General features: G+C 34.9%; 2 protein-coding genes across 2 annotated transcripts; one reads left to right on the plus strand and one right to left on the minus strand.

Moving 5' to 3' along the window:
• Window positions 1-55: 55 nt before the first annotated feature.
• Window positions 56-6865, minus strand: LOC110784358 (histone deacetylase complex subunit SAP18-like). The gene is made up of 6 exons (XM_021988802.2): window positions 6629-6865; window positions 2230-2262; window positions 1039-1149; window positions 831-926; window positions 504-578; window positions 56-293 (listed from the first exon to the last, which is right to left on the minus strand). The coding sequence occupies exons 1-6, from the start codon at window positions 6797-6799 to the stop codon at window positions 261-263; spliced, it is 519 nt and encodes a 172-aa protein (XP_021844494.1). The 5' UTR covers window positions 6800-6865; the 3' UTR covers window positions 56-260.
• A 3616-nt stretch (window positions 6866-10481) lies between these two features.
• Window positions 10482-13349, plus strand: LOC110784356 (expansin-A7). Its single transcript, XM_021988800.2, has 3 exons — window positions 10482-10742; window positions 11377-11707; window positions 12793-13349. The coding sequence occupies exons 1-3, from the start codon at window positions 10571-10573 to the stop codon at window positions 13103-13105; spliced, it is 816 nt and encodes a 271-aa protein (XP_021844492.1). The 5' UTR covers window positions 10482-10570; the 3' UTR covers window positions 13106-13349.
• The last annotated feature ends 993 nt before the right edge of the window (window positions 13350-14342 follow it).

Genomic DNA, 14342 nt, shown 5'->3' on the forward strand with positions numbered 1-14342 from the left:
TAACTAACCAGAAAGAATTACCAGGAAAAAAAATTAAGGCATCTTTTCAAAGATGTGGAAAATCAATCGATAAGGGTTTCATATTAATATTAAAATTTGAATACAAGGTAACTTAAGAAATGATTTGTCATGGTTCTACTCTACATGTCATTTTTCAGGCATAACAAACCCTGACTCAACTATGCATAATGAAATAGTTGTACACTGGCTGAGAGCAATCAAAGCCTCGGTAACATTGTGCAACGGCTGCCATCCCTGCTCTACTCGATTGATACATCCAAGTAATCTCCGATCTACAAACATTAGAAAACAATTAACAAAATTCCCAAGAACAGAAATAACAAAATGAGTATCCTGAACCCGAATCCGACTTGTATCCGAAATGGGAAAAAATCCCGACATGAAACCAACCCGACCTGAACCCGAGTGACAAAGTAACCCGACCTGATGACCTATTTTGACAGCTCTAATCGTCAATGGTAGCTTCACGATTGAAGGATTACCTGAAAGTATATCTCAGCCAAAGCCTTGTTGTCATCTAAGCGTCTCTTATTTGCATTCGAGAAGGTTTCACCCACCTACATAACGTTAGACATAAGCTGTTAAATTGTTGAAACTCAAAAATCCTCAAAATTTACTGATACATCAATTTCCCCCCGAACTTGGAAGAAAATCCTAGCACCTTTTTTTGTGTTTATGAAAAATACAGTTGTTGTACACACAATAAAAACAAGAACTGTCCCACTTTGTGCAGATTGAGAAAAGGGAAGTCTTGGATGTTTGAAGCAGAACTATTATAGACAATTTAGCTTAGGGAATTCAGAAGATACCTTCTTTACTTGCATACGCCCATTTTTATCAGGATATACAACTGCAAATGACAATTTTGCATCTCGTCTTCTGGCAGCTGGAGATACTTCCTTCACCTGAAGGCAATAACAATCAATATCACACACATGAAACCTGTGGATACGAGTGAGAGAAGATAGAAGATAAAAATGACGAATAACAATGCCGAGTAGAGGTTTGCAAACTTACGAGATCAGTCATCTCTCTAAGTGTAGCATCCATCCAGGTGTAAATTTGAACCTCGTCCTTGGGTTCCTTGCCTCTCACTGAAAAATCTTCTTGGGTATGGTGACCTCCAATCTAAAGAATATAAGGAAATTAAATTTAAATTCAGCCTATCCGCAAAATAAACCTGTTTGAGAAACCAGGAAATGCATACTAGAGTACAGAATAATAACAAAGCCATTAACATTTGCTCGTTACAATTGGAATACCAGATAGCGAAGTATCAGGGAGGAGAATTTTTTTGGAGTGACAGAAATACGCTACAACAACAATACATCCGCAGCACATAATATCATTTCCTCTTTCACTTGATATTCCATAATGCCAGCACCAGCATCTTTTAAAGCATTACAACTAGGAATGACAACATATAAAGACTTCCTAATCCCAGATAAATTCACCGTTCTTTAATCTTAATGTTCCCAACAGCTTATTTCATGTACATTTATGATTTCTAAACTGAGATGATTTTCAGAACCTCAGTGAATCCTCAAAGTTATAACAAGGACAAAGACAAATCTCCAAAAATGAGAGAACCCCAAAGTCCAGTATTCCAATAAGAGGAACTAAGATAAAGGGAATTGTAATCCATTAATCATAAATAATTAAATACCTTGTACCAAGCAGATAAGTAATTGTCTATAACCATTCAACCATGCAACATTTCCTCCCACGAGCAAGACTTTTCCATTTCTCATCCATTTGATCTCCCAATCTCCCACTGAAACCTTCTTTTCACCTAATACTACTCTCGAATCTCAAACTTTTTGTATGGACCACTGCACCAGGTGCAGATACCACAAATGGGGAAGAGAGAAGAAAAAACATATCTTTTAAAACAAAATCTAAGATGCTAATGACATCTCAAGCCAACTGATAAGTTTACATCTCAACTTAAAAAACAATCAACAGCAAGTCACTTTATCAAAAGTTTCAAGGTTCAGCAGTTTCACAATATATAAAGGGCTAACTTCATGCCTACGTAAATATCAAGAAAATATTGATTCCAAATATAACTACAGAAAGATTTCAGGGATGTTGCATAAAAATAAAATAATAAAAAGATAATTGACATAAATTAACGGAATATACAGCAGAACTAAGCAAGGAAAGTCAAGATCAACCAAAATTATATGCTAAAGGATGTTCACATACCTTAGTGAAAACACGAAGCAATAACGGACAAGTCTGCATAACCAAAAGAACAGAAAATCAACTTAGTAACTCTTACAAATTACATAAAATAACAGAGATATACAACTACAATAAACATTCTACTAAAGTTAAAATTCAGTAGCAAGTTTCAACACAATTTCCTGAGAAGGGAGAGAAGTTAGTAAAGCAAAAGGAAAAGATGCTATCTATTTGCACTATAAAACTTCTATGTAAGGCATACAACGAATTTTGCCAGCGGCATCATAATTATTAATTTATATTCGGTTGGATTACTCTGAGTACATTATTATTATTTCCACAAATCTTACCATGTTATACACATAAATTAGAAGAGCATAGAAAAATTAGGAAATAAGGACTTCCAAAATTCTCACTAAGTAAAATTCAGGAACGGAATTCTTGTTACCAAAATTATTGAAATGCACTCTTCCTTTGGGATGTAGTTGCTCAATTCCTAAATATAGGTATGACATAAAACCAATGGCCATAGTTACAATGTGCAATCTACAGTGCCTCAATTGAATTTGTCACCAAGCATACTATGAACCAATGTATAAAAAGGCTCAAGGCGCAACAAGGCGATTTGGAGTTCCCAGCGCCTTAGGCGCGCCTCGGTGCGCCTCATTGAAGTGAGGCGCCCTAATAAAAAGTGAAAAAAAAAGTGAAAAAATGGTATGTCTCTTGGTAGGTGCGCCTTTTTTGCGCCTTTTTGCGCCTCAAAGTGCGCCTTTGTGCGCCTTTTTGCGCCTTAGGTGCGCCTCATTGAAGTCGCCTCGCCTAGACAATAAAAGGCGCTGGCTCCAATCGCCTTGCGCCTCAGAGCCTAGGCGCGCCTTAGGCGCGCCTTTTTATACACTGCTATGAACAAAAATTCCCAGGAGCTTTTTGATCCTCAAAGTAGGGAGAGTATATGAATTGACCAAGATGATTCATAAAAGCTCCTTACCAACTTTTATAAGATGCTCCTCAATCCCTTCAAGAACATCTTACCTTTCCACAAATCTAAATGGTAGATGTCTAAAATATGCTAGCATAAAACGGGGGAAAGAGGCTATCAAAATCGAATCCCCTCTCCATTCCCGACAATGAAGACTAAATAGTTAATACCATAAGAACATCATAAGCTTCTAGTTGGTTGTAGACTTGTAGTCCTCACAAAATACTTAATTTTTTTTTAACATTATTCCAAAAACCGAGGAATGAGACACCTCTCTATTTTACTAAGCACTTAAATTCTCTAAAGTTGTTCGCATCAAGAAACTTCATATCTCAATCATAGTGTTGCAACGTTATGCTCAACTATTAACCCAATATGGTGTGTATCTCAAAAAGTACTAATTTTACATACACGAGTAAGAAGATGCCCACTTCAATTTAAACAGTACATACTCAATAGGTAGACATTGAAAAGATGTCCACTTCCTATGAGCTCAAGCAAGCTAACCAGAACCTGAGTGATTCTCACATAGTACAACAATAATTTTTGAAGTCTCTTAGTTACTTACTCTAAAACAGCAAGAGGATTGAAGCCTAAGAAAAAAAATATAAATAAGTTTCTTGTAAGTTGTAACAATCACCTAAACTCAATAATCAATATCAAGTGACTGTCATATATTCAAATAAGCATGCATTTTCCATTTGTAATCATTCTCCAATAATGGAGGAAGTATACATCCGAAATCCTATCTTGAAACCAACCCCCAAAACCGAAATCAAGAACGTCAAATGGCCCAAGAAAACTTGACAAATAAAGTGATGGGAGGATATAAGAAACCAATAAGCTAAACCAAGTTCCGAGTTTCAAAACATTCTCCTAGAAAGTGAGAGATGTTAGAAAGGTGCTATCTGTACTCAAAATCTTTCCACGAAAAGCAAACAAAAAAGTTGGTGCCTGACAGCAGCATATTACTTAATTGAGCTTTTAAGTAGGGGTTTTTTTAGTACACAAAGAAGAAGATTATTATAATTAGAAAATTTGCCAAATACAACCTCCAAAAGTTCTCTCTTTACGAGTTACAACCTCAAACTTTAATTTTTGTTAATTACAACCTAAAACTCAATCTATTCTTTTAAATTACAACCTTGTGTTGAATTCCGGTGAACGGTGTCGGAAAGTGATGTCATTATTGCTATTATTATCATTATAATTTATTTATTTAAAAAGCAATTTAACAAAAAAAAAATGACTCGATTTCGTTTTTGCCCCAAATCACAAAACTCACAGTGACATCTCTTTCATCTCCTCTCTGCCTATCTCCATTCTCCTTTTATGTTTATCCATCCACAATAATGGTGGATTCATCCATCCAAAACCAACAGAAAAGGGGAAAAAAGGAACATTCAATCTTCTTCATCATTAAACATCACCCATCATCATCTTCATCTTCATCTTCACCATCATCTTCTCTCTCCAATGTCTATAAACCCTAATTCACAAATCACTTTATTTCATCCAAATTCATCTGTAAATGAAGCAAGAACTCAACCTCATTCACATCCAATTCAATTATGGCTAAAAGATTTAGACAACAAGCAAACTCAATTTAAAATCCCCAAATTAAAATAATACTCTCTACTTCTCGTTACACCGCCCAACCACCACCGCGGCTCCGCCACCGTTGCACCCACCCGTGGCTGGACTCTCTCGGTTGAGCTACTTCCGCCACCTACCGCGCGATCTTCGGATCCTCCTGTTCTCCTTCCTCTGCCCAGAAATTTTGCCGGCGTTGTTACTGTTGTCGTTGGTTGCGGTGGAATCATGAACAAGTGTTAAGCAAATTATCTCATTCTTACTCCGGTCACATTCTTGCTACTCCGTTTTATGCTATCATAACCATAATTGGTAGGAAATGTGAACAAGTGAGAAGCAAATTTTGTCGGTTAAAGGACTGAGTAAAGTGCCAAAGTAAATTTCTTTGGTTTTTTTTGGTAAATGGTTTTTTAAAATTATTTTAATTTGGAAGAGATAAGTTGAAATTATAATTATGACATCATTCTCCAATACCTTTAACCGGAATCTGACCAAGGGTTGTAATTTAAAGTTGAATATTAAGTTTTGGGTTGTAATTGATAAAAATGAAAGTTTGAGGTTGTAACCCCTGAATAGGAAAGTTTTATGGGTTGTATTTGGCAAAATTTCCTTATAATTATTTTCACAAACTTGATCATGTTATACACAGATCAAAGGAGTGCAAAAGAATTAGACATATAGATTTCCACTCTAAATCTCACTGGTGCAAGCACAATGCAGCAGGAACAGAGTTCTATTGAATCTAATCTACCAAAATACTATAATGCACTTCCATAAAGATACAACAATATTGAAGCCTTAATCTCAATAACACTTCCATAGAGATAAGTTACTCAATTCCAGTTTCCAGCACATCAAATGGGGTAACACCAACCGCCACAGCAACAATGTGCAAACTAGAACGCTATGAATAAAATTTCCCAATAGCCTATGTCCATCAACACAAGTAGGGGGGATACATGAATTTACTCGATAATTTGTAAAAACTTTTTTTTTCTAACTTCTATGGAAGGATCCTTGATGGCTCAATCTGTTCAAGAAAAGCTTGCATTTCCATATATCTAAATTGAAGATGCCTAAAATATGAGAGCATGTTCCCTAATTTGGTCGCACCATGACACCTACCAAAATAAATTCCTCTCCAAAAGCTCAAATCAAGAGGACTAAACTCCATAAGAACATGTTAAACCTGTAAACCATCCAAAAATGAAAGAACACCTAGAGCTATTAGTTTCCCTTGTAATGCTGACAAAGTACATCTAAAGGCTGCTAAGCATGATTTCAAACACAAAAGAAAGGCCTCTCTAATTTCTTTGCACTTTAATTCTCTATGTTGTTGATGTCGAAGAATTTTTCATGTTACCACAATTTTATGTTCGACTACCATCCGACACTCCTGTAGGGTGTGTGAGATCACACGAAAGCAATTACATGATAAAGATTGCCCACGTCTTATGAACTCAAACAAGCCAAGGGCATCCTGAGTAGTTCCATAACAACATTTTCTTGGTCTCTTAGTAGACACTTACAGTATTACTACCTAAAAAACAGCAAACTTAAAGCCTGAGTTCAAAATTATCAACAATTCTATTGAAACAATCACCTTAACTCAATGACAACTTACAGTAATCAATCAAATAAGCCTATAGAATCTTCAATTGAAGACCACGACCTGATGTCAACTTACAGTAATCAATCAACATACACCCTAAACCCTAAACCCTAAATCCCAAAATATCAAAATTAAGAACAATTAAAATCAAATTGGCGTTGAAAAAATTATACAGTAGCAAGAAACAAGACAAAAGACAAAGAGTAAACGGAAAAGAAGAGAGGATAAGGAAAGACCTTCTCGCGGTCCACGGGCTGGAAGCGGGCACGTTGTGGAGGGGGACCGGGAAATCCCCGAGCCGGAAGAGGGGGAGGCGGTGGAAGAGGGCGGCCAGAAGATCTGGGAGGAGGGTCGCCGGCGCCTCCGACTACTCTTTCTCTCTCCTCTCTGCTCCTTTTCCTGTCCATTGCTGCTACTTTGTTCGTAGGGGTGGTGTTTGGGATTTTAGTGTAGTAGGAAGAACGAGAACTAGAAGTTAGATTTTTTTTTATTATTAACCTCCTTTTTTTAGGGTGACGTATAAGATTTATTATTTTTAAGGCAAATTTGTTAAAAAGGACCTTTTATAACCCAAATTTTGCGAGAAAGGACCTTATATAATATTTTTTGTGAAATAACACCTTAATATAATTTTTTTTTGCGAGAAAGGACCTTATATAATTTTTTTTTGTGAAATCACACATTAATGTAATTTTTTTTTGCGAAAGACAACCAAAAGGAAATTTCTGGCATTGACTGAGCTTTTCCGGCCATTGACTTGCACATGAGAAGCACGTGTGGCTTTATTTTGCTAATCACACCCAATTTTCCTCCAAAATTCTAAGCTTTAAAACCTAAAGTTGAAAAAAAAAACCAAAATAAAATCAAGTTTGAAAATTCAAGAGTCGGGAAAATCAGTGTCTTTAGCCAACGTAAGCCACATGTGCTGCTCACGTGCAAGTTAATGGCCGGAAAAGCTCAGTTAATGCCGGAAACTTCCCTTAGGTCCTTTCTCGCAAAAAATATTACTTTAAGGTGTGTTTTCACAAAAAAAATTATATAAGGTCCTTTCTCGCAAAATTTGAGTTATAAAAGGTTCTTTTTGGCAAATTTGCCTATTTTTAACCTTTGTTAGGTGCCGTTTGGTTCACTGAGCTGGAATGGAACGGTATGGAATCTCATACCAGGGAGGTATGGATTCAAAATCCCATACCAACTTGAAGTTGTTTGGTTCAATCTTGGAATGGATTTTAAATCTATTCATAATGTTTGGTTCAATCTTATTAGAATGGGTTACCCAATGATATGAAATTGAAATTTTAATTTGAATATAATTTATCCAAAAATAATAGTATTTTTTACACAAAGTAAATTGAATATTGTTTTTTTTAAAAGTAGACCTATGATTGCAAGGGAAAAAGGAAAAGAATTTATCCTCCAAATTTCACATCAATTCAACCCCCCCACTATTTTTCAAACTTGCGACTTAGGAGAACAAACAAATTGCAGAGTATTTATCTCATCTGAAGTTTCCAATCAAACAGTAAAATGGATGGAATGGATTCTAACTCCATTCCAAACCATTCCAAAATGCCCAACCAAACGACCCCTTAATCTTTCCTCTATGCATATCCCCCAATTTGTTAAAAAAAATTACACCTTTATGTCAAAATGTCAAAAATGGTATTAAAAATATATTTTGACAAATTGATATAAAAAGCAACATGCACAATTTAGGCATTAAACTACTTTTAAGCAGAATTAGAATTATGGTGCAATTTTATAAATTTTTTTTGTTATTCTATAAATTAGGGGAAAAAATTCTAGACTTGAATTTGAAGGCTCAAGCTTGAGTAGGAATGTAGGATTAGATTAATTATCAATAAATAGAATAAACTGGAGTTTGATAAATTAATTTGCGATGATTTCGATACATTCAAGTGATTTCCTTATGTCCACACACTCTAGTTGTTATGTTGTGTTTCCACTCACGATGTATTGTGTCGAAGGTCAGACATAAAGATTTACTTTTGACATATTTTGGTGGATATTGGTTGACTTGACTGTTTATCTTAATAGTTCACGCTTTACTATAGATTGAGGATTCAATCTTCCTATGTTCGAATCTTATTTCCTAAAATACGAAGAAACCACAAATTGTCTCAAATCTATTACTTTATACTAAAACAGACACCAAAAATGACACGTGTTACTTCACCACAATTGGTTCATTGTTTGCAAGATACACTCTTTGATTTTTCTGTGTTAGATAAAACCACTTCTCATCTATGTGAATGAAATCAAACATGCTGTAATATGTTGGTTCATGTGGTATAGAGATATCCATTATAAGTCTAAGTACCCACCTCACCCTTGCCATCTTGCATTCATCTGAAATTCCTGGATGCAAGGGGCTTGAGTGGGGTTTAATCAGCTTCCTCTTCACCATCCTCCAAACTGTTGTTGGTCCCAAATTGAGCATCTGTGCAAGATCGATCTCTAATGCATGTTCTATCCCCCATGCCTATTGATGCAACTTGTTCATATGTCACTTGAATTTTCTTCCTGCCACAATTGTGATATTTGTTTTGCACAACATATGAGTTCAATGCTGCCTTCTGTTTCTTTGCCTTGTTCCATATCCCACCTATGGTTCTCCTAGTGTAACCATACTCCTTAACTGCCAAATCAACTGTCCCATGAATAAGGGTATCTTTCCCTACATTCTTTCTACAAAGCAAGAACAACAATATTTCCAGCCTCAATTCATTACTTATTCTTGGTGTTCTAGGCTTATGGTGAACTTGTGCTGTTGTGTCTGATTGATGTTGAGATGATGTTGATTCTTCATGTGATGGCATGTTTAAATCAAATAAATAAGGGACCACATGTAGTTGTGATGAACTTACTGCTTCAGTTTGTTGTTCTGCCGCATCCTCATAATTTGGCACTTGTTGTGGTACCTCATTAAGGTTTGGCACTTGTTGTGGTGCCTCATTAAGGTCTGGTACACTCTGACCTTCATCAAAATCCCCATTTTCATCAACAACAGTGGGTCCATCATCCTCCGAGTCGGATTCCGTATTTGCGACGTCTCCTTCATCATCAGAATAACCGAGTAAATCATCCTCTTCTTGATCTGAAGCCATTAATGTCCAATTTTTAGTGAACTCTAGTGAATTGAGGCTGAATTTATTGTTTTGACATACAACAGATTTTTTGGATTTTTGGTGGGTTGCATTTATGAGACAAAAATTGTGGAAAGTGACCCTATTTATAAAGGGTTTCAACTCTCCTGTTTTAGCTTTTCAGTTTGGAGGGAAAAGTTGGAGGGAAAAAATCCAACTCCAAACTTTCTGTTTTGGGAAAGTTTGGAGGGAAATGATTTTTTTTTGAGGAATTCACGTGTAAACCTTTGTTTGGAGGAAAAGTCCCCACATCAAACAGATTTTTCTGATTTATTAATAAAGAAATAAATATCTTTACTTTAAATCATTTGTTTATTGTTTTCTCTTTCCTTCTTTATTCCAATTACTTACACCCAATTATTACTGTTACACTCAATCATTACACAAATACCCAAACAATCAAAGATTCTAGTTTTCTTAATTCCCACACCAATTTCCAAACGGGAAGAACATAAAGGAACAGAGGGAGTAGTACATTATACAAGTACTACATAAGTATATCTCTTGGCCGATTCAAACAATTCATGAAATTTGATTAGAAGATAGTGATAGGCTACGTGACTTCAATTAAAAAATGTGGTGGTTAAACCTTATATTCAAATACTCAATATCTTACAATTTAATACATGGTGCATGTTGCACAAATTGTTAGCAACGTCGAATAAAATAAATGAAAGTATATTATTACTATATCCATTCATTATAATAATTAAATAAAATAATGTTCTTTCTACCAAACTATATAGATAAATTACGTATTTACGTACAATAGTATAACTTGTTAGCACGTTATGGACGGCTTCGATCATCCATCGCCAAAAACATTGAATTGAACATTCTTCCTTAATAATCGTGGGTGTCACTAAGTTTTAGGTTCCCATTTGTTTTGGTAACACTATATAAACATTGTATTCTCATTTTACTTATTCATCAAAAACTCATACATCTCTTAGTTTATCTCATTCTAAGTTAAGAGTCAAGTTCGCCAAAAAGTATTGTTTAATCGTAATTATGGCTTCGCATTTGCAAAAATCGTGGCGATTAAGCCTGTTTTGTTCATTAATGGTGCTATTAGGAATGGTGAGACTGTCAACTGGATATGCTACTACTCACTTCAAGCCAAGTAGATGGAACTCTGCTCATGCAACTTTTTATGGTGATGATAGTGCCTCTGAAACAATGGGTAAGTTATTAAGTAAATCACTATTGCCTTTTATCTTTTCAAAAATTATGAAAACACAATCTTGTATGTCACGGTGTCACAATTATATGCAAATGCAAAAGAATATTATACATCTAAATCTTGTCTACACCATCACGAACAAGTATCTGAAAGTATTTTGGTTTCGTTAATAACTTAATATACATATTTGTTTATGTAAAGTACAATTTGATTAAGTCTTTGAGACAATAGTATAGTGAGCTAGAACACTGAATTGAATTAAACAATTAACTTATAATGCAATCAATGACGGTTCTTCTTTATGGCCTGGCCGGGTTGGCCTGTCCCCCGGTGAAAAGTTATGTAACGCAGTGAATTTTTAATTCTGACCCACCTAAAATTTGAATATAATTGCATAAATTTCATACTCCTGTTACATTGTTTAATTTTCTACCCACTCTCCCGTATAAATGTTCAAGATCCATTATTAAAGACAATATAGACATGCATGTATGACTAACTTTTTAGGTGCAATATCAAAATGTATATATGATTGAGCTTTGAGCCTAATGCGTGCATTTATTTTTACCATAACCATTTTGGTTTTAATCTATAATTAATTAACTAATTACTAATAATTTACATGTTTTAATAGGAGGTGCATGTGGATATGGAAATTTGTTCAACAACGGGTATGGTACAAATACAGCTGCATTGAGCACAGTATTGTTCAATAACGGGTATGGTTGCGGTAGTTGCTACCAAATTATGTGTGTTGGATCAAAATGGTGTAATAAGGGTCGTTATGGCCACGGCTCGACTTCCATTACCGTTACCGCCACAAATCTATGCCCTCCGAACTGGAGTCAGGATAGCAATGCCGGTGGTTGGTGCAACCCGCCTAGAGTCCATTTCGACCTCTCCATGCCCGCGTTTAAGCAACTCGCATTTTGGAAGGCTGGCATCGTTCCTGTCCAGTACCGCAGGTAAATAAACTTGTTACAGTATATATCACCTAGGATAACTCCGTTGTCCTCAATAAAAATTATACAATTATATACCCATCTAATTAATTTAGTGTCCTTACACTATTTGTTAACTTATACTCCTATATACCCATCTAATTAATTTGGTGTCCTTACACTATTTGTAAACTTATACTCCTATATACCCATCTAATTAATTTGGTGTCCTTACACTATTTGTAAACTTATACTCCTATATACCCATCTAATTAATTTGGTGTCCTTACACTATTTGTAAACCTGATTTACACGTAACAAGCATCTTAGGTTCATATTTAACCCTCAAAACAAACCAATATGTATATTTAGACCTATTATTTGCACCAAAAAATTATTCTAATCTATTACGTACTACGTAGTTACACTAAAAAAATGTACTATTAATGACGGGAAATCCCGTCGCGAAAGGCTAATAATCGTTGATTAACGACGGGATTTCCCGTCACGAATCTGTCATGAAAGAGAGCCATCGTTAATAGAAAATCCCGTCGTTAACCCGTCATAAAAAGACATTTGCGACGGTTATTCCTGTCATTGTTTGGTTGTTAGCCCCGTCGCAAAAGCCTTTTACGACGGGATTTTTGACCCGTCGTAAATAGGTTGTCGTTAAAGATACAAATTCTTGTAGTGTTATTTGTTACGGAGTACTTGTTAGTACATACGTAGTATTAAAAACATTGGTAATGGAATCTCATTAATGTTATGTAAAGGTTTGAATAATTCAATCTTGTTACGAGTACAACTTTTAGTTTAGTTGAGCACAGATAATTATTTAAAATCGGTGTACGATAAATATTGTAATGCGGAATAAAAGTTAAGTTAAAATGTTTAAAAGTTACTCGATATAATATAAAAGTTATTTACTTTTTAATAAGTAATCAAATTTTCCACTTTAATAAAAGATTATCCTTCATAATCACTCATAGTGCATAAAGGAATCGTGTAACCTTTTAATATGTTTATCCGTCCATTTTTTTCATAATATAAAAGTTAATCAAAACATGTTAAAATCAATTTTAATTAGTATTCAATTTTGTTGCGAGCAGGGTTCCATGTGCGAGGAAGGGAGGCATCCGGTTCAGCTTCCAAGGGAACAACTACTGGCTACTAGCATCTATAATGAACGTTGGTGGTGGGGGTGACATAGCTAGAATCTGGGTCAAAGGAACGAGAACCGGGTGGATTAGCATGAGCCACAATTGGGGAGCTTCTTACCAAGCCTTTTCTCAATTAGGAGGCCAATGTCTCTCCTTCAAAATCCAATCTTACTCTACCCGTGAAACTATTGTTGCTTACGACGTCGTTCCAGCTTATTGGAGTGTTGGCATGACTTATCAAGCTAGAGTCAACTTTCGATGATTCAATCATGACCCTTGATTTTCTTGTATTTAAATTTCCCTTTTTTTTAAATGGGTTGGTCAATGTTATAGTGCATCATAGATCTTGATGCCTATTGGCCCTTTAATAGGATATTTAAGTTTTGTATGTGTAATTTATGTTTAGCTCTTTGCTTTAATCTTGTATCTTATGTGTAGCTATTGAGAATGAGTGGCTCCGAGATACAAACGATAATGTAAAATTTCAAATTGTCAAATTGTGAAGTAATATTTTAAACTAAAAAAGTTGCAGGTTCCGTGTCACCCTTTTCATAATTCCTTTTTATTTTTGACTTTTTAAATAATAAAATCATTCACATTCTTCTTTGAATTTATAACTAAAAAACTGTAAACATTCTTGACCTTCAGATTCATCAATAATCCATAATATAGTAAATTGTCACTTCAACTTCAATTCTATACCAACATCCTTAACTTAGTAAACTATCCGGATTCATTATTAATTATGTGAATCACACAGGCCAAACACTAGCTCTATACTGTATCTCTTTCTTCTTTTCTACATTGCTCTCTTTTGTATGTTTTTACTTTATTTTTATGTCAATTATTTTCAAATAAAATAAAAAATGTGTCAAAAAAAACATGATAGGACACGATTCATTTCATCAAACTAAATATCAATTGAGCAAAAATGCATTACGGAGTATTAATAAAAGTATAAGATTAACTAGTCTAACCAAAATATTTGATCGGATTATCAAACATCACACCAACTCATGACTTGCTTTTTTATACTATAAGACCTTGTATTTTTGGACTTTTTTCAATTTCATTCAGTTTATTTAGTTTTATTTAATACGATTCAGCCAAATAAGAGGATCCGAAAAGAAATGATTCTTGAATTTATGGAGAACGCCGCATGCCTAGCTATAAATACCAAGTTGATGCATCATTGATCAATAGTCAAACAAAAACACTAGAAGTGGTTTCATCAAGGAATGTCTCTCTTTTTGGTGCTTGCCGTTGATTTCTGGTAGTGTCATGATCTCTATTTTGAACCCAATATTTGCACCGACAATCTCTTATGTTTGGTGTTGTCAAATCTTTTGGGACATCAACATGCCATGTTTTAAGCCCTTCAAACTCTAATCAGTATTCCCTCCGTCTTGGATTAGACTCTATTTAGTTAACTTGGTTTGATTATTGAACTGGAACTAGAATAACGGATTGCTTATTAGTTCCAGGTACCTGTTCACATA

This window comes from Spinacia oleracea, chromosome 6 (genome assembly GCF_020520425.1).
Source record: "Spinacia oleracea cultivar Varoflay chromosome 6, BTI_SOV_V1, whole genome shotgun sequence".
In the NCBI taxonomy this organism is placed as follows: Eukaryota; Viridiplantae; Streptophyta; class Magnoliopsida; order Caryophyllales; family Amaranthaceae; genus Spinacia; species Spinacia oleracea.